Below are 25,781 nucleotides of genomic sequence, written 5' to 3' on the forward strand. Positions count from 1 at the left end.
GCAACCAGAAACCATCATGAAATCCTAAGCTTGAAAACGCCAAAAATAAACTCATCATCATTCGAAGCCTCTCTAACTTCAATCTCACCCTTCATGAATAAATACAATATATTTTTTCACCAATATAAGCATATAAACCTCATTAGGGTTGTAGAAACATGATGATTTGAGAAAAAAAAAAGTATAACTAGAGTTGCAGGAACATATGTGGGGTATAGTGCAAATTGAATTTCTACATTCAAGGGGTGTACTATTTTTTGGGTGGGGATACTTGGAGAGTTCTGTGTTTTCAATGCATGGTTGCCAAGTGTTAAATCATCCACGAGGTTTTAGTGGGACACGGATCAATTGCCTAGTACAGAGGAAGCAAAAACAAACAATACTGTTTTCCATGCTTGCTTTGGGGTGGCGTTATTTCCACCACATTTGTAATTTTCCACCTATTATTTAATAATTTTTCTATTATGAATTCATCTTTATGTAAAATTATTTTGGAGGACAACTTTTAGTATCTTAAAAAAAATTAAAAATAAGGTTGGATCAGCTTGCAAGGCTCTGATGACTGAATTTCTCACGATAAATTCAGCCATCGGACAGCTCATAATGTAATATCCCATACTCAAACCATGTACTCCGGAGCTGTAGCCACTCATCATTTCCATTACTAGAAGCACACCAAGAAGCTTAGCAATTCCCATGTTTCTCTGTGTGTGTGGTCAAAACAAAGCTTGCCGCCCCAAAACCAAAGGGAAGAAAAAAAGTTGAAAACGACAGTGGTTTATGCTGATCAATTATCCACCTAATCAATCTCATTTGTCTAGATAATGCAATAATTGTTATCAAAATCCATGCTAATTACATGTAGGGCGACACGTAAATGCACCGCAACACTAAACAAATATTAATAATACTATATATATTATATTTAATGACCACATTTTTAATAGAGATGTACCCCATTAATGAATAAGAAGTTCACCGCAATTAGTAAATATGGTACAAATAACAGCACTAAAAAAATATTAATTAAAGCCAAATCATGCATGCATGAAATCTAAGACTAAAAGATGACAGAGATCACACAACAACAAACGGCACTGTTAAGTTTCAAATAGGAATCAACGCGTCCCCTTATGACCGTCAACATCACCATTTGTTTGCATTGGTTTTTATGGTCAGCGACCGGGAAGATGGATCCAAAACATCAATCATATCACCTACCATCCCTTCAAATTAATTTATGAATTAGCCGCTAATGATAAGAAGCTTCCACATCACTTTCTCATGTTTTGTTATGCTGTCTAGAAATTTAATATTTATCTTATATCAATTTTCCGCCTCTGTAGTTGTAAATTTGAATGGCAAGAGCTCTCGCCTTATGACCTTCACAAATTTACGCAGAAGAAAGAAAAAAAACCACATGAAAATCATTTACAACTAAAAAGTATAATCCTTACTTCAAATCCAAAGCTATTATGTAACTCTCAGTCACAAGTCGAAACACCTTGAACTTCTCCCAAAATCTCACAACACGTTAACTTTGAATAGAATGCTTAGTAAGCATAAGGGCCTTTCTAATGCTTTTGTAAAGTGTAAAAATATATAATAAATATTACATAGGGCTGAAATGAATTAATATAGTGAAAGCCATGCGATAACATTTAATAAGGTAGGCTATACTAGTTAATAGGCAGACTTCGCATATCACGTGGCTTGCCATGAAAAAAATCTTTCTTAAGAACCGAGTAAAGTTTCAAGTTTTCATGGCGACAACATCATCTTAAGCTTTCCTTTAAGATTTGGTTCAGATACCAAAGCCCCAACAATCTTAAATGTTTCCTAATCTACTGAACAAGACTCGTAAATAAGTTCTGCAGGGGAATGGCTAGGGTTGCTGGCTGTAGAGATTCCAAGGATGGATTGGGGTGGCTCAGGAGGGGGAGACATAGGGAGAGAGAATTTGTTTTTCATAAAGAAAGTCTTATTTTATTATTTAATTTTTTATTTTAAACAGAGTTTGAGGTTTTCTTTTTCCAAGTTCTTGAAAGTAATTTTCAAAAAAAGAGGTAAATTTGTCTTTAAAATTTTGATTATAAGGTCAATGGGGAAATAAGACAAATAGGTAGAAATAGCAGCACTTTTTATTAATATGAACAAAAAGTGATGAGTGACAGCTAAAGAAAATTCAATTTCGAGTGGGTAAGCCAAATTTACTATAAATTCTAAAGTTACATCGAGTTCAAAGAACTATCATAAATAATACTTAAATTCGAAGAACCATCATAAATAACTCAAATGAAATACATTTGTAAAATTCATGAATGTAAATGTGAGGTTAACTATAATATCGTCAATTAATTAGGTGGTGGAAAGGTCTAGATTTTTAAAGGAAACTTCCTATGGCAAGTTGTATTTGAGGTTAACTATATTTTTGGGTGGAGTACTTGGAGAGTTGTGTGTTTCCAATGCATGGTTGCCAAGCGTCAAATCATCCATGAGGTTTTAGCGGGACGCGCTTCAATTGCCACGAAACAAGGTTTTAGCGGGACGCGCTTCGAGAATATGCACCCGAACTTGAAAGCAAGGGGACGGTGAAGCTGTTTTTTTGTTTTTTTTGTTTTAATTTAAATTTTTTGCTTCCACTGTAAAATCTTCTTTAAAAAAAAAATTAGGGTATCATATTAAAGCAACATAAATATATAAAATTATTTTTAAAAAATTTAAAGCAAAAGGTTACCGCCAGGAGATATTGTGCTTGAAGAATCCTTTGCGCTTTTGGCTGACACGATAAATACCATACTCCCCAACAGTAAATTTGTGAAAAACGATGAGAGTGGGAAATTGGATTTACTTCAGGGGCAAATATGTCCAAAGAAAAATTCGGTGACAGAAGCACAGCCGTACAGGTCAGCTTTTATTAGTACATCTGGCACTACTGTGTTTTTTTTTCCTTTCCTTCAAAGCAAAGTAACTCTTAACACTTCCATATTCGTCGAAGTCGGCAGGGACACTTGAGAACTGTCCTATAAATGAACGTCCCAGTGCCAAAACCCTTCATCGTTTAGAATTTCGGATCTGATAGAAACAAGAGGCCAACCCAAATTCTTTGAAGCTCTTCTAAGTTCTCTCTCACCTGACTTCCAAGGTGATTATTTGATTGTTGACAAGGTATATCAAAGTTGGATCTTGACAAGGTATTTCCTTTGCTTCTGCATTTTTTTCTTTTGATTATTTGATTGTTGATGTAATTGTGAATTTGTTGTTAATATTTAAGGTCTGTTTGAAAATATTTTATGACATTGTGTAGATGTATCTGTTTTTAATTGATTACCTTGTCAAGATCCAACTTTGATGTATGAATTCCAGAAAACACCAATTCTAATTTGGATTAATTTGTTTCGAGTCGTTTGATACCAAGATTTTGTTCCTCAACTTTATGGGATACTATTTTGATTTAGGTTTGTGTATTCCATTTTTGAATTCCAAGATCCAACTTTGATGAATGAATTCCAAGATCCAACTTTCCAACTTTGATGAATGAATTCCAAGATCCAACTTTCCAACTTTGATGAATGAATTCCAGAAATCATCATCTCCAATTTGGATTAATCTGTTTCTAGTCGTTTAATACCGAGATTTTGTTTTGATTTAAAATATATCCCTTATTGGGTTTGTATATTCTATTTCGAATTCCTTCACTTCCTTACTGGTTTGTTTCATTGTTTAATTACTGATGAAGTTGTTAGCTTATTGTTGTTAATAATCAAACATCTGACTGAAATGATTTACGATCTTCAAGGTCTATAAAATAATTTTTAATTCTGTCTGACATAATCAATCATTTTCCAAGATCTTGTTTTGTTTTTATGAATTCCCAAGAAACAAAATTGATTTAGGGTTGCTTTGCGTGAACAGATGCAGATCTTCGTGAAAACCCTCACAGGCAAGACCATCACCCCCGAGGTTGAAAGCTCTGACACCATTGACAATGTCAAAGCCAAGATCCAGGACAAGGAAGGCATTCCCCCAGACCAGCAGAGGCTCATCTTTGCTGGCAAGCAGCTTGAGGATGGCCGCACCCTCGCCGATTACAACATCCAGAAGGAGTCCACCCTCCACTTGGTGCTTAATCTCCGTGGTGGTGTGCATGGTGGTACGCAAATCTTTGTCAAGACCCTTACCGGGACCTTGGAAGTTGAAGGCTCTGATACTATTGAAAATATCAAGGCAAAGATCCAGGACAAGGAGGGAATTGCCGCAGACCATCAGAGGCTCATCTTTGCTGGAAATCAGCTTGAGGATGATCGCACCCTTGCCGACTACAACATCCAGAAGGGGTCCACCCTTCAATTGGTGCTCCGACCAGGCGATGGTATGCAAATCTTTGAGAACACAATCACCTTGGAAGTTGAAAGGTTGGATACCGTTGGCCATGTCAAGGCAAAGATGCAAGACAAGGTATTGAAGAAAGATACGCAAAGATGCAAAGACAAGGTTGGGTACCGTTGGCCATAAATTATAAAGAGTGATGATTTCCCCACTCTTTTTTCTCCTATTTTATTCACTTACACTCCTTTTTTAGAACTTTTTTAGTTCGAAAAAAGGAATGTAAGTGAATAAAATAGGAGTGGGGAAAATTATAAATTACTATTGTAACAAAAGTAGTTCTAAATATTGTTATATTTTTTGAGGGTTTCGGACAAAACAAATATACAAAAATTGTTCAATTTTAAAATGCCCCAGTATACAATATAATTGTTTCTTCCATTCTGAAACAATGTTGGAGTCAAGGCCAAAGATCATATTTCCTGTGTATCTTCTTCCATTCTGAATTATTCTCGTATTCAAATACTGTAACTCTATTTCAAGTGCACCCCAAGTATTCTGAAGAATATCATACCAACACCTTCTTCAATGTCATACTGAGTTTGCATGGATGAAACACTCCCCATTGGTTTTCACTTCAAAGGTACAAAATTTGAACAAATAATAAAAACCCATTCATCACTTAACCCTGTAAGCCAAAATCCCAGAAACCAATGATTAAATAAACACTAATTTTACGCTTCAGAAGGTCTTATTGCAGTATTAGATTTCTTAGAAACTGTCATAACCCATTCATCACTTACCACCAGTCATAACACAACCTAGAGCATCATTCACAAAAACCAGAGCAGTCCTTGCATAGACCTGACTTTTTGCTCCAAGCTTTAGGTAGAAAGCAGAGAACATGTATGTGAATCTCTGAAGTTGGAAGGGTAAGACAATGGCGTCGATGAAACTCATCACTCTCTCCCTCTCACTCACTTGAGAGGAAGATGGCGTCGATGGCGGCTGGTGATGACTGATGCGAAGAAGACAATGGCGTCGATGAAACTCATCACTCTCTCCCTCTCACTCGCTCTGGTTTTCGAACAAATGAAGAAGGGACGGAGTTTTGTATCGCTCGACGCTCGATCTATTGGAGGACAAAGGACTGTCATTTTGAAAAATAAGTGAGGATATTATAGGAAAGTCAAAAAAATCATAAAGCACCCGTTAAATTTTTTTTTAAGCAACTTTAAAAAGCCGGGTTGTGAGGGATTTTAAAAAACAAGGGTCATTGACAGCAATTTTTAAAAAAGCCCAATTCCTCGTGTTTACCAGACACTCAAACTACCATAACTTTTCATTAAAGCTGTTTTTTTTTAAATTTAAGCAACCCCAAACGTCATCTAAGGGTAATGCTAGGGAGACCATCTATTTGTACCATATTTGTGTACCACATGATGCGTCTGTTGAGTTGGCTATGCTACATCATTAAATGAGTTTTTAATATTTTTAATTTTTTATTATGTTTTTCACCCTTCACTTTACATAAACCCAAGCACGTGAGAAGTTTTGTTTCCCGTATCTTTAACTGGTTCTTCGCCTAACTCCTCCCCTTCCTCCTCCCTTATCTTCTCCCTTATCAGTCACAATAAACCAGAGTTTTCCAATCTACCAGCGACAAAAAAATTAACCATTATTTTCTATTACTTTGCCTACCTATAAGTGCACTCCATCCTTGCACAAACCACCTGCCATGTCCCAATCTTTGAAATTTGATTTCTGAAAATGAATTCAAAAGTTTAGTTATAATTATGAAATTGCAGATTCAACATTTTCAAACATAACCTCCACCAGTCAAATCATCACCACCAACATAGACAATTAAACCCACTCAAACCACAACCACTACATAACCACGACCAATACCGTTAAACACCACCATCGTCAAACATCGCCACCGCAGACAGACCTTCGAACACGGTCGCTTGGAATCTAAACCACACGGAGAGCTTGAACCACCACATCACCCAATCAAAATCACCACAGCTCCATCGAACTAGATTGACAGCACTGCTCCATCGAACCCAATATAATATCTACCCAATTGAACCACCAACGTTGAACTTAATTGCCGAATCTATTTTCATTCCCTTGAGAAGAAAAAAAAAACGTTTGAAATAACAATAAAAGCATGAAAAACTGGGAGAAAGGGAGCAATCGTCGACGTCAGGGAGACATCCGGTAAGATTTCTTGTCACTGGCAGATTGGCAGGAGGTAGGATAAGAGGTAGGGGTAGGGGAGGAGGTCTAAGCAATGATGTGAAAAACTAAACAGCTCTTAGGTTTCTGTATAGGTGAAAAAAGTAATTAAAAATTAAAAATGTTAAAAACTAATTTAATGATGTGGCATAGCCAACTCAACAGCCACATCAGATAGTACACAAATATAGTACAAATAGATGGTTTCCCTAGCATTACCCATTGATTAATGACATTTTATTATTTTAGGTTCGACTCAATCGAGGCGTAGTGTCTCTTAATTACAATCCCTTACTTCAAGGGAACACTCTTTGATTCCATCACAAATCACAAAGAAACAGAACGTGTGTCTTTGGTTTTGCGGCTGCCCCTAAGTCGAACCTCAAGGTGCCCTACATATCCTATGAGGGAATCAAGCCACTCGTAGTTCAAAGAATTGCAATGAATAAATGACTGATTGCGAGGGAAATTTGATTTGAATTGTATTGAGAAATGTTTGAGTGAATTTAGCTGAATAAATCAGGGATTCGACATGGAATTGTGTTTAGGGGTGAATTTGGTTAAGAATAAATCAGGGATTCTATTCGGATTCAAAATTTGAAAATTAATAGGTAAGAGTGGCCCACTAATTAAGAATTCATGTTTGAGATATTTGAAATTAATCTCACTGAAATTTTCATGGTAAATGACCCATGAAAAATTGGATGGTTTTATACCATTTTTTCCTTATTGTCAATGTCCAAGAAAAATAATGAGCAATTTCAATTAACCCACTAATTTTGACATTTGCACTTGGAAAAGTGTTTTGACGAATTTGGTTAGGATAAACCAAGGATTCAAATTTGGTTGCAGTTGCATCTAGTGATATGCTAGACTGCCTACGTACCCTTGACGGGATCAAACCAACATAGTTCCAAAATAGAAATTAATGGGTAAGTGTGGCCCAATAATTTAGAATTTGTGTCTTTGAGACAATTTGAAGATTTTCATAGGTAGATAACCCATGAGAAAAATTAGAGATTAATGGGTAAGTGTGACCCACTAATTTAGAATTTGTATTTGAGATATTTGAATTTAATCTCATTGAAATTTGCATGCGTAGATGACCCATGATAAAAAATTGGATAGTTTTGTACGATTTTTCTTATTGTCAATGTCCAAGAAAAATAATGAGCAATTTTGATTAACCTACTAATTTTCTAAAATTGACATTTACACTTGGAAAAGTGTTTTGGCAAGGTTTTGCACCACTTGGGATATGGTGTGGTTTTGCACCACTTGAGATTTGGTGTGGTTTTGAGGATTTGCTTAAATAAGCACTCAAGTTGTTCTTCATGATCTTGAATGCATGAATCCGGATCGTCAAGATGGCTTCGGGGATGATATTTTCTTGTCTTGTGTCCAATGAGTGATTTCAATGAAGCATCCACCTTTGCCAACTCATTTATTTATGTTTCTTCCACACAAGCTATTGTTTTTTACTTCATCATCGTGGAGACCAATGACCAGCTTCTTGGCTGTGATTTTTGGCCCATTCTTGGCACGCTACAAACATCAAATAGCATGAGATAGCCATCTGATAGCTCATTAGTCTATTTTTCATTCTGCTTTTGTGCCAAGGCTTGTTGAGTGAAGGACAACTGAAGCAAGCTATTAGCATAGCCATGCAAGTCTTGGAGGCCACTTAGTTTGTGGCTGATTGATGAGGAGGAATATTTCTGAATTTGTGAAGATCACTATACCTTAGTGCCCTTGGACAGGAATGTATAATTGGGCTCCCATTGTAGGTATTAATACCTGCAAATTTTTCTCCATCTCGTAATGCAACGATGGGTGTGAGCTTTTCCTCAATCATATTTGCTGCAGCTGATTGATGTCGGGAAGAGTCTATCTCCAAGCCAACATTGTTGAGAAGCTCTTGGATTTTGTCATTCAAGATATGACAATCCTGGAGCATATGACTGACGAGGCGGTGATACCGACAATACTTAGGGTCATTTGTCTTGTTGGCCTCAGCAGGACGCTTTGATTTTGGCAGGGTAATAGCTTTGGAGGCTAGAAGTTGGTCAAAGATTTCTTTTACATCATCATCGTCAAAAGAATATTTGACCTCTTTGCATTCTTTAAGAGTGAGCATTTTGGGTGGATCTTTGCTTTGGTCTTTGTCATTTTTCTTTTCTGTTTGGACAAAAGTAGCTAACAACTCCCCCTTCGTAGACTTCTTGTCATTTTTCTTTTCCCCAAATTGAATTTTTTGGGTCGCTGACTTTTGGCGAGCAATTTGTCTTTCAACATTGCTCGCCTTTGACACCAAAGCATCAAATGATTGGGGTTCAGCAGTGGTAACAAAAGTTACAATGTCTGGCATGAGGTTGTTGTAGCACATTTGCATTGTTGATTGCTCGGTAATTTTCTTTGGGCATTGGAGATTGAGGCTCCTCCATCTCATTATGAAGTCATTGGCACTTTCCCCTGGCTTTTAGGTAGTGTGAGCTAGGTCCATGATCGAGACCTTCTTATTTAAACTGACAAAATGTGCCAAAAATGCTTTTTGCATATCGCCCTATGTAAGGATAGAGCCTGGCAGTAGTTATGTGTACTAGGGATGGGCATCTCATCCGAATTATCTGTGTACCGTACCGACGGTTTGGTTTGGTTTGGTTAAATAATTATTTTTTAATTTTAATTATTCCAATCCGATCCGTACCGAAATGTTTAGTTTGGTTAACGGAAATAAAATTCCTAACCCGACGGAAACCGTACCGATCCGATATTTATAATTATTTTATTATTTAAATACAAAACAAGAAACCAAAGGTAAATACAATTAGCATTTTGTATCACTGCTTTATCACCATTTTATCACTACTTATCACCACTGTATCACTTCTTTATCACCATTGTATCACTTACCCGGGTACTCAGTAGCACTGTTTGGTCAGAGAGGAATCTATGAACTTCCTATGTTTTCCAATTTCGACCTTTGTCCCGTTTTGACCTGTAACTTTCCAACTGTTGATCCAAATTTTATGTTCTTTATATAGTTGGATTCAGCTTGAAAAACTAAAGAACTCAACGCGGAACAAATGTCAAAATCATTTACATAAATGTAGAGAATTCAATAAAAGAACACTCAAAGGTTCAAACAACAAATACAAGTGGCTCCTAGTATATCTTGAGTACATATTGAATGATATAGTGACTAAGTTATTTGATTTCATACTTGGATGAATTAGACTATGGATTTATATATTTTACAATGATAATTTGGTGTATTTTTTCAAGAACTTATGTTATGTGAAAATATTATAAATTGTATTTTTATTAGTATGTTTTTATTACGGTACTACTGGCGTACCTGCCAATTCGAACCGAATATTAGGTTAACCGATCTGAAGTCTACCGAAGTCTTTAGTTTGGTTAATGGAAGAGTCTTCTACTGTTCCGAACCAATCTGCGCCCAGGCCTAGTGTGTACCAAGTAAAAGCTAATCCTTTTAGGGATTGGACAAATTGACTCACCTGAAAAGCATTTGACTGGGATGTCTCGCCACATGCTGAATAAAAATGTGCCAAATGTTCATAAGGTGAGCTATTTATGCCATCAAATTTATCGATATGAGTCTTTGATAACCATTCGGGAATGGGATGGCATCATAATGAGAAGGGAAGGGTTTTCGATACCCTTGAATATGAGGTGCTATGGACATTTAGAACTCACGAATTCCCTTGGCAATTAATGCCTTTATGTCATTTGGGGAAATTGTGCTCGTAGAGCCCTCTCATTTTCCTCATTCCTTTGTTGTTCATGGGTCACGAATTCATTTGCTTTGCCCCTGTCTTGCTCTCCTATAATGACTTTTTCTTTCAACTGAGCAAATAGTAATGCTATTTCCGCGTCTTTCTCTGCTAACTTATGCTGCATTTTCCTTTGCAGGTCTTGTATCATTTCTTGGATTAAGGGTAACTGATCCTTAGTATTAGAAGTGCCAGTCATCATGACTTGCATGCTTTCCACTCCCCCATGAAATTTGGCCCCTTGGGATGCTATGTAATCATTCTCTTGAGTTTGAAATACGGGATCATCATAAAGAGAATTCCATTGTAAATAATCGTCCAAGCGAGTTAAGTTTAGGGCGGATAACTCGGGAATGATCATCTCTGTCATGTCTCGAGATTTGGAACAGGTCAATGGACCCATGTAAGACCTCGACTAATATTGAGGTTTCTAGACCGCCTCTTGTGATATGGGAATTTGATCCCTTGAAGCATCAGTTGTCTTCACCTTTTGCACAAGCTTTCTTTATGGATAAGGTATGTTTACCACCTTCTTTTTCATGATGCTGGCTTTGCTTTTACCCTTAGAAGAGCACGGGTAAATCTCTTATGATGTGGATTCCACAACATGGGCTCTTGGGCTTGACGGAGGTTTGGCCCCTTGGACCTCAGTGTTTTCTTGAGAGTCATCCTTTTGACTTTTTTTGTTAGTTTCATCGGTGGAAGTCATCAGGACTGAATCTGTAAGATATAGGTTAACCAGGATTGATCCAATCATGATTTGGACAAATCTTGTAGTATTACTCCTCTTGGGAGGCGGCACAGTCAGGGTGCTTGAGGTGTTCTCGCTTACAGTCACCATTGGACTTGTCACAGAAAGAGTTTTGAGATGAAACAATCCTTGTTCAAATTGGATTCCTCCTTCCACTTGATCAACTTATATTTTTCCTTTATTTATCCCTTCCTTTTCTCTAGGGATAAGATCATAGACAATTTGATATACATGTTGTTTCAAATTTGTTTTGAAAACAAGTGTATCAATGCTAACTAGAACGTTTATTTTAGCTAAAATAAAAATAACAACCCTCTAAATAGACCTCTGTGACCAGGGAAGCTATTTATGTATTTATTTTTGCAAAGTAAAGAGATGCTAATCTTGGCGTGCACGATCTAATCCTAACGCGTGGCACAGTCCTATTGGAAATCTCCTTTTATGATTCCGTAATTAAGTCGGCAATTGGTCCTATAAATGAAGGCTTCCCCAATGTCAAGCCCTTCATCGTTTAGAATTTCAGATCTGATAGAAACCAGAGGCAAACCCAAATTCTTTGAAGCTCTTCTAAGTTCTCTCTCACCTCACTTCCAAGGTTAGTATTTCTGTATCTTGCAATTCGTTTGCCTCTGTATTTTTTTTTTCTTTTGATTATTTGATTGTTGATGTAATTGTTAATTTATTGTTAATATTTAAGATCTGTTTGAAAATCTTTTATGAAATTGTTTAGATCTATCTGTTTTTAATTGATTACCTTGTCAAGATCCAACTTTGATGTATGAATTCCAGAAAACACCAATTCTAATTTGGATTAATTTGTTTCTAGTCGTTTGATGCCAAGATTTTGTTTTGTGTTAGATCCTCAACTCTATGGGATACTATTTTGATTTAGGTTTGTGTATTCCATTTTTGAATTCCAAGATCCAACTTTGATGAATGAATTCCAGAAAACATCATCTCCAATTTGGATTACCCTGTTTCTAGTCGTTTAATACCGAGATTTTATTTTGTTTTAAAAATTCTGAAATTTATCGGATACAATTTCGATTTAGATTAGTATATTCTATTTAGAATTTCTTCACTCTCTTATTGGTTTTGTTTGATTGTTTAATTACTGATGAAATTGTTAGCTTATTGTTGTTAATAATCAAAGATCTGAATGAAATGATTCACGATCTTCAAGGTCTATAAAATAATTTTCAATTCCGTCTGACTTAATCAATCATTTTCCAAGATCTTGTTTTGTTTTTATGAATTCTCAAGAAACAAAATTTATTTAGGGTTGTTTTGCGTGAACAGATGCAGATTTTCGTGAAAACCCTCACAGGCAAGACCATCACCCTCGAGGTTGAAAGCTCTGACACCATTGACAATGTCAAAGCCAAGATCCAGGACAAGGAAGGCATTCCCCCAGACCAGCAGAGGCTGATCTTTGCTGGCAAGCAGCTTGAGGATGGCCGCACCCTCGCTGATTACAACATCCAGAAGGAGTCCACCCTCCACTTGGTGCTTCGTCTCCGTGGTGGTATGCAAATTTTTGTCAAGACCCTTACCGGGAAGACAATCACCTTGGAAGTTGAAAGCTCGGATACCATTGACAATGTCAAGGCAAAGATCCAGGACAAGGAGGGCATTCCCCCAGACCAGCAGAGGCTCATCTTTGCTGGAAAGCAGCTTGAGGATGGTCGCACCCTTGCCGACTACAACATCCAGAAGGAGTCCACCCTTCACTTGGTGCTTCGACTCCGTGGTGGTATGCAAATCTTTGTCAAGACCCTTACTGGGAAGACAATCACCTTGGAAGTTGAAAGCTCAGATACCATTGACAATGTCAAGGCAAAGATCCAGGACAAGGAGGGCATTCCCCCAGACCAGCAGAGGCTCATCTTCGCTGGTAAGCAGCTTGAGGATGGACGCACCCTTGCTGACTATAACATTCAAAAAGAATCGACTCTGCACTTGGTGCTCCGACTGCGTGGTGGTATGCAGATCTTTGTGAAAACTCTGACCGGGAAAACCATTACTCTGGAAGTGGAAAGCTCTGATACTATTGATAATGTGAAGGCCAAAATCCAGGACAAGGAGGGTATTCCCCCAGACCAGCAGAGGTTGATCTTTGCAGGAAAGCAGCTCGAGGACGGAAGGACCCTTGCTGACTACAACATTCAAAAGGAGTCCACTCTGCACTTGGTGCTTCGACTGCGTGGTGGGATGCAGATCTTTGTGAAGACTCTGACTGGCAAGACCATAACATTGGAGGTGGAGAGTTCGGATACAATTGATAATGTGAAGGCCAAGATTCAGGACAAGGAGGGCATTCCTCCGGACCAGCAGAGGCTCATCTTTGCCGGTAAGCAGCTTGAGGATGGGAGGACTCTTGCAGATTACAACATTCAGAAGGAGTCTACCCTTCACCTTGTCCTTCGTCTTCGTGGCGGTTTCTGAATTCTGAATGATCCTTGTGGTTCCATCCTTTTCTGATCAGTGAACAGTGGCTTTGTTAAGTATTTTTTGTTTTGAATTTTCGTACTTGGCCGATGGATGATGGGTCACACTAAGACTATCTAGTTAATAAATAAACATGCTTTGTATGTATCTGCTCTGTTTCTTTTTTGCATTTGAAATTTCTGTTATACATGCATCTATATTGCTCTATAATATTGTTTTTGGAACTTTGGATGGTCGGATTGGAGATGAGGTCTGGTTAAAATCAAATCTGAGGATTCGAATCCATGGTTGAAATCTAGTCTATGTACCTCAGTTGCTAGTTTGAAATGTCCCTGCTTTTCGTTTTAGAAGTACTTTTACTTGTTACTGTTTTCTTTTAACAGTAGCCTCAAATCTGTTTCTTCTTCCTCTGTGTTTGCTCCTTGTCTTTACCATTGTATGCAGGCAAGAATTGTTTTCGGGGCAGTCCACATTTGTATGATGTGTTTTACACATCATAACACAATTTTAGAAATTCCAGTTCTCTCTTTAACCCTCCGATTAGGAGTTTTGATTGTAGAAGAAGCTCATCTTTACTGGAACACATAATTTAATTTACTCAAAATCATTGTTTGAAATGATTTTCATTTCAAACAATGCAAATTAGAAATGAAACAAGTGCCAGGGGGCTTTTGGGTAGAAACCATTAAATTCTCTCATTCCCATCTTAACTCACATAAATGTCGTAGACTAGATTATCTAAATACTCCATTTTACACTCTTCTTTGAATATCTTTCTCATCCACCATACTACAATGAACCAACAAAACATAGATTTTACCCCCAAATGACTCATCTGTGCGCTTCCATTTTTCAATCATAAAGGCGAATTATTTGGACATAAAATCCAAAATAACACACACTAGGATCCCGACAGAAAAATAAGTAACACACACTAGGAGAAAATGACCCACTGACAAACTCAACGTGAAAGGAACGGTAGAGACTCATTTCTGGGCACCTGTGTCCTAAAGACAAAGATACAAGGGCAACATTCGCTGGCGCCACCTTTGACAATCACATGAGAGAAAAACAATGAAAAAAATGACATCAGTTTGCTTTATTTTATCTTATTCGGACTGCAGATCCCTGAAGCATCAGCATAAATAATTATAATTATAAATAAATAAAACAATAATTTGGTTGCTTTTACAAAGGGTAACCTAAGAATCTAATGTCCTGAACATGTTGAATGCACTTGGCTTTATGTTTGGTCAAGGTTGAAAGTTGCAGGCATTGGCATATAATTATTGAAAAAGAAAACAACCAGATAGACCTTGGCCGAATTGAAATGTGCGACTTTTATACATAGCCTTTTGTAACAGCTAATGCAGAAGGCAACAGAAAATTACAAACCAATGACAAAAGCCGCAACATTGTCGAAATCAGTCTCATTCTCAGATGATGCAGATGATGCAGATGCATAATTTTACTGTAATTCAAATGGGTAATAATTCATATCAAGTAGTATGAATGCATGAAGACAAATTTTACTGTGACCAAGTGAATAGTAACTCTGGCTTGCCTTCATTGCCTGCCAAGATATGAGATGAGATTGCCGGCTTGTTTATTTTAAAAAGAAAAAAACCCAATAATTGTAATTCACTCAATTTGCATAGCATCAGCAGAAGTGCATAAACAAGACAATATAACAGATAACAGCTGCCGATACTATGCCAAATTAAATTAATAAATTACTTTGTGGTTAAATAGGTGATGAAGTTGTATAAAGTCTAGAGCTTTGAAAGCTGTACATTCAATCCTCCGAGAAATGGGGCTCAACAAAAGCATGTTTCGCTATGCAGACGGCACGGACAAGCTGTTGATGTTGTTTGGGACTTTAGGCAGCATTGGTGATGGACTGCAGAACCCTCTCATGATGTACATTCTCAGTGAGGTTATCAATTCTTATGGAAGTGCTAATGGAGGTTTGACAAATGCTGATGTAGACAAGGTAAGCATAGTAAAATTTCTCAGTAATTCTGCAGTACAAGCCATTCTACCTGTTTTTGGTTGAAGAAAAATGGCACTCCTGACCCAATATGCTTCCACAGGCACATAATTTAACGTTAAAGAACATGAATTTGATAATGAAAAGTAAGCTTTTCAATATATCAACAGGGTTAACTCAGAAATACTAACCCTCTGTCTGCTTCCTCTCTCTGATTGTGGAGGAAAGAGAGAGAAACTTTTGAGAGCTAGAATAGGAGCATATAAGTTCAGAAACAGATAAAGCGGGGTTTGGTTTGGTCGGCCCAGGGATTTGTAAAACTATTGAGATTTTCTATGGCCTGGATAATTTGATTCTTGCGTCGTAATGTCTTTTGAGTATTTGCAGTGGACGTGCTAACTTTGATTCTCATTTTGCCAGTTTGCACTCAGGCTCTTCTATGTTGCCATTGGAGTTGGACTTGCAGCATTTGTTGGTACGTAAATTTTTCTGTTAATCTATCTTGCATATTTTTGGGAGAAGGAAAGCATTAAAGATTTTGATAAGAACAGGAACCTGACCTATTTTCATGCTAACTACTTCTACAGAAGGGTTATGTTGGACACGAACTGCAGAGAGGCAGACTTCCAGAATGCGAAAGGAATATCTGAAATCTGTTCTTAGACAAGAAGTTTCCTTCTTTGACACCCAGACGGCCGGTTCTTCAACAACATACCAAGTTATCTCAATCATCTCCTCTGATGCCAACGCAGTCCAAGTTGCCTTATGCGAGAAGGTTAGAGTTAATTTCATAAGAAATCCACCTAAAGATTAAAAGCAGTATCAAAACAACATATCCTTGAGGGCTTCTCTTGGCTCAAATGAAGCATAGTCAGAATGCACATGAATTTGGAGATAATTATCAGTTAAATGCAAGGAATTAACAGGCTTGTTTTCGTTCACATCCATTTAGCTAAATGTGTTTCTCTCCTTGATGTAGATACCTGACTGCCTGACATACATGTCAACTTTCTTCTTCTGCCACATATTTGCCTTCAGACTGTCATGGAGGTTGACGTTGGCTGCTATGCCGCTTTCAATCATGTTCATAGCTCCAGGACTTATATTTGGAAAGATTCTGATGGGCCTGGTAATGAAGGGGATTGAAGCTTATGGAGTTGCAGGGGGATTTGCCGAACAAGCAATTTCTTCAGTAAGAACTGTATACTCCTATGTTGCAGAAAATCAGACACTAAATAGGTTCAGCACTTCACTTCAGAAAGTTACTAAACTTGGAATCAAGGTAGGTCTTGTAAAGGGATTGCTGATGGGAAGCATGGGAATCATTTATATCGGTTGGGGGTTTCAGGCTTGGGTTGGCACTTATTTGGTTACTCAGAAAGGAGAAGATGGTGGGCATGTTTTTGTAGCCGGTTTCAATGTCCTCATGGGAGGCCTGTGAGTTAACTTTTTTCAAGAACTAATTATCGCTTACTGCCGCTGCATTGCGTTACTATCTTGAACTTATAATTTATCATTGGTATTGCAGGAGTATTTTAAGTGCTCTCCCAAACTTGACTGCTATCACAGAGGCATTGGCAGCTACAACTCGAATTCTTGAAATGATTGATCGTGTTCCTAGTATTGACAGTGAAGACAGAAAAGGGAAGGCTTTATCACATGTCAGAGGAGAAATAGAATTCCAAGACATTTACTTCAGTTACCCATCAAGACCTGATACCTCAGTCTTACAAGGCTTGAATCTTAAGGTTCCAGCCGGTAAGAGTATAGGTCTAGTTGGGGGCAGTGGTTCTGGCAAGTCAACAATCATTGCATTGCTTGAGAGATTTTATGACCCTATTGAAGGAGAAATACTCTTGGATGGACACAAAATTAGAAGACTTCAGGCAAAATGGTTGAGATCCCAAATGGGTCTGGTTAATCAGGAACCTGTTCTGTTTGCAACTTCCTTAAAAGAGAACATACTTTTTGGAAAGGAAGGAGCTTCAATGGAAGAAGTAATAAACGCGGCTAAAGCTGCAAATGCACATGACTTCATTGTTAAATTACCAGACGGATATGAAACTCAAGTATGCTTTCTTCTACTATTTGGAATTTATTTTTGGCTTCCATGCTTGGCTTTCTTCTTTTTCTTTTAAGGTCTCCAAGAAATATGCAACACTTAACTGAGAGTTAAAAATAGTTGAATGACATCAATGTTCTAAATTGCGATAGTTGTTGGGATCCCAACGCTATCATGATCTATTGTTTTAAAGCATGTACAAATTTACCTAAACAATCTGTTAGCCAAGATTTGGAACACGAATGGAATTCAGTTGAACATGCCCCTTAGCCTCCATAACAGTCATCATGCTACAACAGTCTAACGACATTCAGTTGTAACTATTCTTAGAATAACTTACCTACCTAGGAAATGAATTAATTCAATTTTGAATTGTCTAATGTTGATTTGTTTGAAAATAATTATGAACTTCTCAGACATTGTTCCTGTGATTTCTACTTACAAAAACATGATATTTGTGGTTTTCCCAGGCTGGTCAATTTGGGTTCCAACTTTCTGGCGGGCAAAAGCAGCGAATTGCTATAGCAAGAGCTCTGCTAAGGGATCCAAAAATCCTACTTCTTGATGAAGCAACTAGTGCACTGGATGCACAGTCTGAAAGAGTAGTGCAGGAGGCAATTGATCAGGCGTCAAAAGGGAGGACAACAATCATAATTGCCCACCGCCTTTCTACAATCCGAACAGCAAATTTGATAGTGGTTCTTCAAGCTGGGAAAGTAGTTGAATCAGGCTCACACAATGAGCTGATGCAAATGAAGGGGGAGCAGGGAGGTGAATACTTCAAGATGGTACAAATGCAGCAGATGGCAAGCCAAAATGAGGCTGCTGATGATTATGAAAAACCTCGCCGTAGGAGGAGCGTTACACCAAGCCCCATTAGTTACAGATCAACTGCTCCTTCTCCAGCGTTCAACCCCACAGCTATGTCTATGTCCATGGGGACACCCTACTCCTTCTCTGTCCAATATGATCCTGATGATGAAAGTGATGATGAAGACTTCAAGCGCCCAACTTATCCTCCTCCTTCACAATGGCGTTTGCTGAAAATGAATGCACCAGAATGGGGACAAGCCTTACTTGGATGCTTGGGTGCAATAGGTTCTGGGGCAGTACAACCTATAAACGCCTACTGTGTCGGATCACTTATATCGGTTTACTTCCTCCAGGACAAATCTGAAATTAAGTCCCAATCCAGGGTCTTGTCCCTTGTTTTCTTAGGCATTGGTGTTTTCAACTTCTTCACCAATCTCCTCCAACACTACAATTTTGCAATCATGGGAGAAAAGTTGACCACAAGGGTAAGAGAGCAACTACTTGAAAAGCTGATGACTTTTGAGATTGGGTGGTATGATCAAGATGAGAACACAAGTGCAGCCATTTGTGCAAGGTTAGCCACTGAAGTAAACATGGTTCGATCTCTTGTTGGGGACAGGATGTCATTGCTGGTCCAAGCAGTTTTCGGGGCTACCTTTGCTTATGCAGTAGGACTTGTGCTGACATGGAGGCTAGCCCTTGTGATGATAGCAGTGCAGCCAATAGTCATTGGGAGCTTTTATGCAAGGAGTATCTTAATGAAGAGTATGGGAGAAAAAGCACGAAAAGCTCAAAAGCAAGGAAGCCAATTGGCAAGCGAGGCTGTCATCAACCACAGAACTATAACTGCCTTTTCTTCTCAGAAAAGAATTTTGGGGCTGTTTAGTGCAACCTTGAAAGGTCCTAAGAAGGAGAGTATCAAACAGTCCTATGTTTCGGGTGCTGGCTTGTTTAGCTCCCAATTCTTCAACACTGCTGCTACAGCTTTAGCTTACTGGTATGGTGGGAGGCTACTGGTGCTGGAGGAGATAACTCCAAAGCATCTATTTCAGGCTTTTTTGATACTTCTATTTACCGCTTATATCATTGCAGAAGCTGGAAGCATGACTTCTGATATATCTAAAGGAAACAGTGCCATTCAATCGGTGTTTGCCATTTTAGATAGGAAAAGTGAGATCGATCCAGATAACAAATGGGGACTGGAAATTAAGAGGAGGATAAAGGGTCGTGTCGAGTTCAGAAATGTTTTTTTTTCATATCCAACAAGACCTGACCAGATGATACTGAAAGGACTGAGCCTCAGAATTGATGCAGGCAAGACAGTGGCACTAGTGGGGCAGAGTGGTTCTGGAAAATCCACCATTATTGGGCTCATTGAGAGGTTTTATGATCCAATGAAGGGATCAGTCTGTATAGATGAACAGGATATTAAAAACTATAACTTGAGAATGTTGAGGTCACATATAGCATTGGTAAGTCAGGAGCCTACCCTGTTTGCTGGAACTGTCCGTGAAAATATTGCATACGGTAAAGAGAACGCAAAAGAATCTGACATCAAGAGGGCTGCAGTTCTGGCCAATGCACATGAATTCATAAGGTATGAAATTACAGTTGACAAGTTACACACCAAAAAGATTACGCTTATTTGCAGCTTCACAATATGCCAACATTTCTGTCTTTTTCTAAATTTTGCAGTGGAATGGATAATGGTTATGATACATATTGTGGAGAGAGAGGAGTTCAGCTATCAGGAGGTCAGAAACAAAGGATTGCAATAGCTCGGGCAATACTGAAGAAACCGTCAATCCTCCTACTGGATGAGGCTACCAGCGCGCTTGATAGCGTGTCGGAGAAGGCAGTTCAAGAAGCGCTCGAGAAGATGATGGTCAGTAGAACATGTATAGTCATTGCTCACCGGCTATCCACGATACAGAAGGCCCACTCCATTGCTGTGATCAAGAATGGTAAGGTTGCAGAACAAGGTTCACACAATGAATTGATTTCCTTGGGACGCAACGGAGCATACTACTCTCTGATAAAACTACAGACTGGTAATTCACCTTCCAGGTAAAAACCAGAGAAATGGTGACCAAACATTAAGGATGTTGCATATGATATGTAGACTGGTTTTGAATTAGTTACACGAATTTTTGTCAATATGAGGAGTTTGTATTTAGGTTGCTTTTTACATGGAAGATGGATATTATTTAGGCTTTGCTCATATTTTCTGAATTTTATAGTTATGTCAAAGCCATTTGCAGCACAGTGGTAAGCTGGGATTTTACCTTGGTTCTTGGTTTAGTTTTGAATAATTGGGAAACAAGAAAATTCTCATTCAAAAATTCAAGATGGTAGATGAAAATCAGCAAGCAGATGAGATCATAAATGAGAATCATGAGATTGAATTGCCATTTAAACCCTAAAATTTGTGTAAAGTGGAGCACTTAATGACTGGCCTTCACAGCATGGAAATCTGATTCCCAGAACATCACAAGTTGATATCTTGTTGAAATCTAGCCACGTTCTTACTTGTTATGCAGGACCAACCTACTTTAACAAAGTTTATCAAAGAAAACAGCAGGAATTTTTCAAAGCTATATCTGGCTTATTGGAATACCATTCCGCTTTCAAAGGCTATATGTTGGCATCATTATTTTCCAGCCAATTCATTTTCCCACCCGAGTCGTGTATCGGGTTGTATCAGAAATTGCCACCACATTTCATTAACTCCAGGAACAAAAATGAAGGAAAAACACATCCAAAAGTGATGAAAAACAACAAAATTCAAAATATCAGATAATTCAGACAAGCCAAATAAATAGCCACCAAAAATTTGAACTTCCATTTCAATATTTAGTACAAAAAGTTAGCACCAATTTCTTCCTTCCTAAGTTAAAAAAAGAACAGAAAAATAATAATCAAAAATAAAAAATAACACTGAAATGCAATTCAGTCAATGGAGCAAAATCACAAATTGAGCAAAATCAAGACCAACAAATTGGCAAAAACCCCCACCTGCCCAAGAAGGCACTTAATCATCTGATGATCTGGTGCAGCAGAGAGCTTGATATCCTTCTTGTTCTTGGGGTTGACGTAACCCCCAGAGTCGTTGACCACCACATCTGCCCCAACCATCAACCTGTGCCTCTTGGTCCTCCAGAACATGATCTTGAACCTCACAGCGGTGACCAAATCCACCCTGAAATGCACAGTCCCATTAGAGTAGGTCGCATTGGAGACAGCTGTCCAGTTGAGCTCCTTGGGCTCCCCAACCGCAGACTTTGTGGCCTTCTTCTGATGCCCCTGGTAGAAGTTGTGCACAGAAGCAGTAGCTATGGGCTTAGTGGCGTTGGGCAGAGTGAAATTGAGGTCGATGGCATCGTAGTAAATTCCCTTGTCCTTGTTGTGGTTCTCCAGCCTGAGGGTGACGTAGAGGGTCTTGTTTGTGGTGTCGTTTAGGGTCCTGTTGAGGGCAGGAATGTATAATGAGCGGACTTTGCAGGTGGGATTTGAGGTGCGAAGGCTGAGCCACATGAAGAGGGCTGTGAGGCCAAGAGTGAAGATGAAGCTGAAGCAGCACCGGCAGCAGCCGCCTGATTCTGCCATTTTTGATCTCCCAAGGAAAAATTAATGTAAATAAAAGGTTCAGGCTTTAGAGAGAAACAGAGTGAAAGGAGATGATTACAGTGTGTGTTTGTGTCGGGCAATTATTAAGTACTAGAAATTTATTATATTATTAATATTCCTTGGTGAGTGGTTGGGTGTGTTGGTATTTATTTCTTTAAAAAATTATTTTTTGCTACGTGTTTTGGTTTTTGTGTGCATTGACTTGAATTTGTTTAAGTCTTCGACGGTAAAACCATAGGAACTTTCTTGGAGGCGTGTGGGCCTCTTTCAACATTATTTAATGGACTAGCTTGCTATTGGGTGTACCTCGGACCAATTGGATTGGATGGTCAACTCAATCCTAACTCATCCTTCACAATTTTGGGTTTGGTTTCGACTTTGGGTATGGTTTCTAATTTGGCTCCTTTCAAGGCAAGTTCGGATTGGTTTGGGTTGGGTTTGGGTTGCCAATTTTATTGTAGAGACGGTTGGGTTGGATTGATTTTAGTCTTAACTCGTAATTCAATTTGATTTCTTACGGTTTATGATTTTTTAAACTCAAGATCTACTCATTATTAGGTCAATTCAATGTAACCCACATTTTTTATGATTGGGTTATGCAGTTCAATCAGGTTAACTTAAAATTAAACCTATTTTTAAGTTTTGGTTCTAACATAATTGTTTATAATTTTTTGAATCCAAGATCCGCTCATTTTGAAGACAACCCAACCCACCCTAATCGAATTAAACAGTTCAGTTGGATTAACCCGAAATTATGGCCACTTCTAATAGAGACTGTAATGAGGAGTTGTAACCAGAGTTCAATCGGGCAAGACCTCAATGCCAATCCAAAAAATAATCGAGTTGAGTTTGAGGTCAGGTTGAGTTTGGGTAGGTTTTACCTAATTCTAACCCACCTAAAAGTCAGGTTGGATCCCCGAGTGGCAAGCTCCAGCAACTTCCTGGACATTGCTCGGATCCTTCTCTTTTAAATTCACTGGGAACGACCCTAGGCACTTTCTTCGTTTTTAAATTATATTTTAAACTTCAAAAAGTGCTAGATAAGTCCTTAATTTATTGTCAGTAAGAAAAGATAAGCTCCCACGTTCTTTTAAAAAACCAAAAATTGCAATTGTGGATGTGGATATCTCTTTTAAAGACAACAAAAACAAGACAGCAAAGATTAATACAAACACTAAAAATACAATCCTCACAAATAAAACCAATCAACAAATAGATTGAATTGGATCGGTTTGGCTAATAGCTTGAGACCAAAACCGAGGATGTTAAGGGAATCCTATGTTGTGCTGACGAACAGAATCTTGCATGTGAACACATCAAACTAATTACTTATTACACCAAATAAAAAATAAGTATTTGTAACAACTCTTTTTCTGGTTCCTTCAATAACATGAAATGGTGGATGAGGTTACCAGAAACAAGGGTTTGGGAACATGCTACACTTATAAAATGTACTATCAAGGAGAAAAATATTGCATATTCATATGGAAAATTAAATAACGGGCTACGACGATGTCTTTCAAAGTAGGGGGTACCTTGTCCTTGGCTACTACATTATTCCACAACTGATTTATAAGATCAACCCTTTGATGGCATGCTTGCTTCAGCCTCCTTCTGACCTTTTTCCTCCTCAAACTTATTTATAGCCACTTGCAATTCATCTGTGCCTCCAACAGCTCTCATGGTGTAGAAATATACTCCAAACACAAAAGCTGACAGCCCCCCAGCAACTATAGCATTCTTTGTTTTAGGTGCAAGGCTCCTATATCCTGAAATCCCAGACATCTCTACCAGCAAAATTCTGGAGCAAGTTCTGATTTATGCTTTCAGTCTGCAAACACAAAAATAAAAATATAAACAAGACTCCATAGAGTGGTTGAAGGATACTGTCCAGGTTGAAGAAAATAAATTCAACTAGGTTTTGAAAGAAATTTAATTTTTCCAGGTTAAAGAAGACTCCATAGAGTGGTTAAAGAAGACGCCATGGAGTAGTGCTTTATGTTTTTGGATAAATTTGGAATGAAGGCTTGGACAAACAATTAAAAGGACAGAGAAAATATACGCACAGCAAATATGGAAAAGCAGGAGCACATTACATACAGCAATGCTGTAACAACAGCCCAAAGTACCCCATTTTAATCCACTTCCAATACGAGAACGAAAACAACCATTCAAGATTGAAGGGGCACAAATAATGTTCCATATCAAGAACATTGAAACACAACTTTAAATTACTACAAAAAAAGCTGTCATATAGATTCCTAACTTTGAGCATAAGCAGAACTTTTACAATCAGACAAAGTGATTTTATATTCTAAGAGAAATGATAGTGAAGTGTAAGATATGTTGATATGATGATTGCCACTAGTATCTTTGTGTTGCATAAATATATCTATCACCACCAGTATCTTTGCGCCACAACGCCATACAAATTTCCTCTACCATTTACTTTTTCTTCTTCCATTTTATGCCAAAGGGATGCCCATTCTTAGAGTTTCTCCTAATCTGATGGTGATCTTTTTTCTTTGTTTTGTTATATATGGAAACTGAAATGTTTCTTTTTCTTGCTAAAAGGTTAATGAAAGTAGTTTGATTTATTAGAGGAAAATATCAAAGAAGAGAATATGTGTATCTAAATCATCCAAAGTTCAGTTTTAACTACATGTGAAATTCTCCTAGCAAAACAAGAATGAGAAAAGTGCAAGGCAGTTTGAAGAATACCTAACTTTTCAAATTCACCAATCTTTCTGCCATTTTACTAACTCATTCTTTTATGGAAACAGAAAACATTAAACCCCATAGATTTTTCAAAGCATAAGTCCCTTCTCTCTCAACTTCACAAAATTGTGTATTTCTAAAAATTCCAACAATCTCAAACTTAAAGACAGCAGCATAATTCATCGTGCCTATAGTCAGAGTTACTTTCAGTTAACAAAGCAATAAAATTTCGGAAATCGGGATTGAAACCTTCACTTTCAATCCCAAAGCTCCAATTTTTCAAAGAAATAAGGGAAAAGATTTCTAACAAGACTGATTTCCCATTTCCAAAATTCCTCAAACAATTTCATCAAAGCACAATATTCCGAGTACCAGTTAAGCTTGCCAAACTTCATTCCTCCAATTATTTATGATGAAAGCTGAAATCAAAACACAAGTGGAGAGAGAAAGAGAGACAGAGAGAGCATACCTGAAAATCAAATCAACTGAGACGGAGAGAGGATTCTGTTCTACTGTTTTTCTTTAGGTCGTTTCATTTGTATTGAGTTGTCTTCCCGATTTGGGCTTATGATCTTTAAGCCGGATTGTTCATTTTGTTGTTGAGTTACAGTTTGGGCCCGGTTCAGTTCCTCATCTTTGGGCTTTGTAAAAATGTATTTTCTCCTGGAAAAAACACATAGAAAAGAGGGGGCTTCTATAAACAAATTACAATGAGGAAATTCAATCCAACAGCCAATAATACTCGGCTAGATTGAATGGCTATTAAGAACCCCATTATTATACCCTTATAATAACCCTTCATTCTAATCTCCCTCTGAAAAATGGTGAGTTTTTTATTTTAACAAATAAAAAAAAGTGCTTCTAATTCCACGAGAAAGTCTTGGGCGAGTCTCTCATGCGGCAGCTCACTCACAAATAATAAAATCTGAGGCCCAAATGGGGGCCTCAATTTTTGATGAGAGAACTACCGCATAAGAACACCTCACAAACAAGCTCTGGCATAGG

At 38.0% G+C, this 25,781-nt stretch overlaps 5 protein-coding genes, 1 long non-coding RNA gene and 1 pseudogene across 8 annotated transcripts; 3 read left to right on the forward strand and 4 right to left on the reverse strand.

The window, feature by feature from the left end:
• Window positions 1-3,002: 3,002 nt before the first annotated feature.
• Window positions 3,003-4,920, forward strand: LOC148918863 (polyubiquitin 11-like). 2 transcript variants are annotated; one of them, XM_089049102.1, is made up of 2 exons: window positions 3,003-3,145; window positions 3,916-4,920. In XM_089049102.1, exon 2 carries the CDS (start codon window positions 3,916-3,918, stop codon window positions 4,513-4,515), a length of 600 nt encoding a protein of 199 aa, XP_088905228.1. In that variant the 5' UTR covers window positions 3,003-3,145; the 3' UTR covers window positions 4,516-4,920. The 2 variants fall into 2 exon arrangements, with proteins under 2 accessions (XP_088905228.1, XP_088905229.1); XM_089049103.1 differs by having other exon boundaries at window positions 3,036-3,194.
• LOC148918864 (uncharacterized) lies at window positions 4,663-5,530 on the reverse strand. The gene is made up of 2 exons (XR_016125504.1): window positions 5,130-5,530; window positions 4,663-5,014 (listed from the first exon to the last, which is right to left on the reverse strand). It is a non-coding gene; the product is annotated as an uncharacterized LOC148918864 (long non-coding RNA).
• A 2,724-nt stretch (window positions 5,531-8,254) lies between these two features.
• LOC148918865 (uncharacterized) lies at window positions 8,255-10,737 on the reverse strand (annotated as a pseudogene).
• A 763-nt stretch (window positions 10,738-11,500) lies between these two features.
• Window positions 11,501-13,713, forward strand: LOC103342502 (polyubiquitin). Its single transcript, XM_008246138.3, has 2 exons — window positions 11,501-11,713; window positions 12,418-13,713. Exon 2 carries the CDS (start codon window positions 12,418-12,420, stop codon window positions 13,561-13,563), a length of 1,146 nt encoding a protein of 381 aa, XP_008244360.1. The 5' UTR covers window positions 11,501-11,713; the 3' UTR covers window positions 13,564-13,713.
• A 1,623-nt stretch (window positions 13,714-15,336) lies between these two features.
• On the forward strand, window positions 15,337-20,685 carry LOC103342545 (putative multidrug resistance protein). Its single transcript, XM_008246180.3, has 7 exons — window positions 15,337-15,559; window positions 15,977-16,031; window positions 16,144-16,331; window positions 16,536-16,993; window positions 17,085-17,625; window positions 18,089-20,028; window positions 20,127-20,685. Exons 1-7 carry the CDS (start codon window positions 15,377-15,379, stop codon window positions 20,500-20,502), a joined length of 3,741 nt encoding a protein of 1,246 aa, XP_008244402.2. The 5' UTR covers window positions 15,337-15,376; the 3' UTR covers window positions 20,503-20,685.
• Window positions 20,686-21,250: 565 nt separating this feature from the next.
• On the reverse strand, window positions 21,251-23,008 carry LOC148918866 (protein NDR1-like). The gene has a single exon (XM_089048523.1). It carries the CDS (start codon window positions 22,035-22,037, stop codon window positions 21,399-21,401), a length of 639 nt encoding a protein of 212 aa, XP_088904649.1. The 5' UTR covers window positions 22,038-23,008; the 3' UTR covers window positions 21,251-21,398.
• A 351-nt stretch (window positions 23,009-23,359) lies between these two features.
• LOC103342505 (uncharacterized) lies at window positions 23,360-25,404 on the reverse strand. 2 transcript variants are annotated; one of them, XM_008246140.3, is made up of 2 exons: window positions 25,246-25,404; window positions 23,360-23,889 (listed from the first exon to the last, which is right to left on the reverse strand). In XM_008246140.3, the coding sequence occupies exon 2, from the start codon at window positions 23,841-23,843 to the stop codon at window positions 23,637-23,639; it is 207 nt and encodes a 68-aa protein (XP_008244362.1). In that variant the 5' UTR covers window positions 23,844-23,889; window positions 25,246-25,404; the 3' UTR covers window positions 23,360-23,636. The 2 variants fall into 2 exon arrangements, with proteins under 2 accessions (XP_008244362.1, XP_088904651.1); XM_089048525.1 differs by lacking the exon at window positions 25,246-25,404 and adding an exon at window positions 25,149-25,170.
• Window positions 25,405-25,781: the final 377 nt, after the last annotated feature.

Source organism: Prunus mume, linkage group LG3 (assembly GCF_029339155.1).
Source record: "Prunus mume cultivar Tortuosa linkage group LG3, ASM2933915v1, whole genome shotgun sequence".
Classification (NCBI taxonomy): domain Eukaryota; kingdom Viridiplantae; phylum Streptophyta; class Magnoliopsida; order Rosales; family Rosaceae; genus Prunus; species Prunus mume.

What these genes read in the sequence shown, in the direction of transcription:
- LOC148918863 (XM_089049102.1), top strand. Translation starts at nt 3,916, where the DNA reads ATGCAGATCTTCGTGAAAACCCTCACAGGCAAGACCATCACCCCCGAG.
- LOC103342502 (XM_008246138.3), top strand. Translation starts at nt 12,418, where the DNA reads ATGCAGATTTTCGTGAAAACCCTCACAGGCAAGACCATCACCCTCGAG.
- LOC103342545 (XM_008246180.3), top strand. Translation starts at nt 15,377, where the DNA reads ATGGGGCTCAACAAAAGCATGTTTCGCTATGCAGACGGCACGGACAAG. An exon ending in CAGACGGATATGAAACTCAA is followed by an intron (nt 17,626 to 18,088) that starts GTATGCTTTCTT and finishes TGGTTTTCCCAG; the next exon opens with GCTGGTCAATTTGGGTTCCA. An exon ending in AATGCACATGAATTCATAAG is followed by an intron (nt 20,029 to 20,126) that starts GTATGAAATTAC and finishes TAAATTTTGCAG; the next exon opens with TGGAATGGATAATGGTTATG.
- LOC148918866 (XM_089048523.1), bottom strand. Translation starts at nt 22,037, where the DNA reads ATGGCAGAATCAGGCGGCTGCTGCCGGTGCTGCTTCAGCTTCATCTTC.
- LOC103342505 (XM_008246140.3), bottom strand. Translation starts at nt 23,843, where the DNA reads ATGTCTGGGATTTCAGGATATAGGAGCCTTGCACCTAAAACAAAGAAT.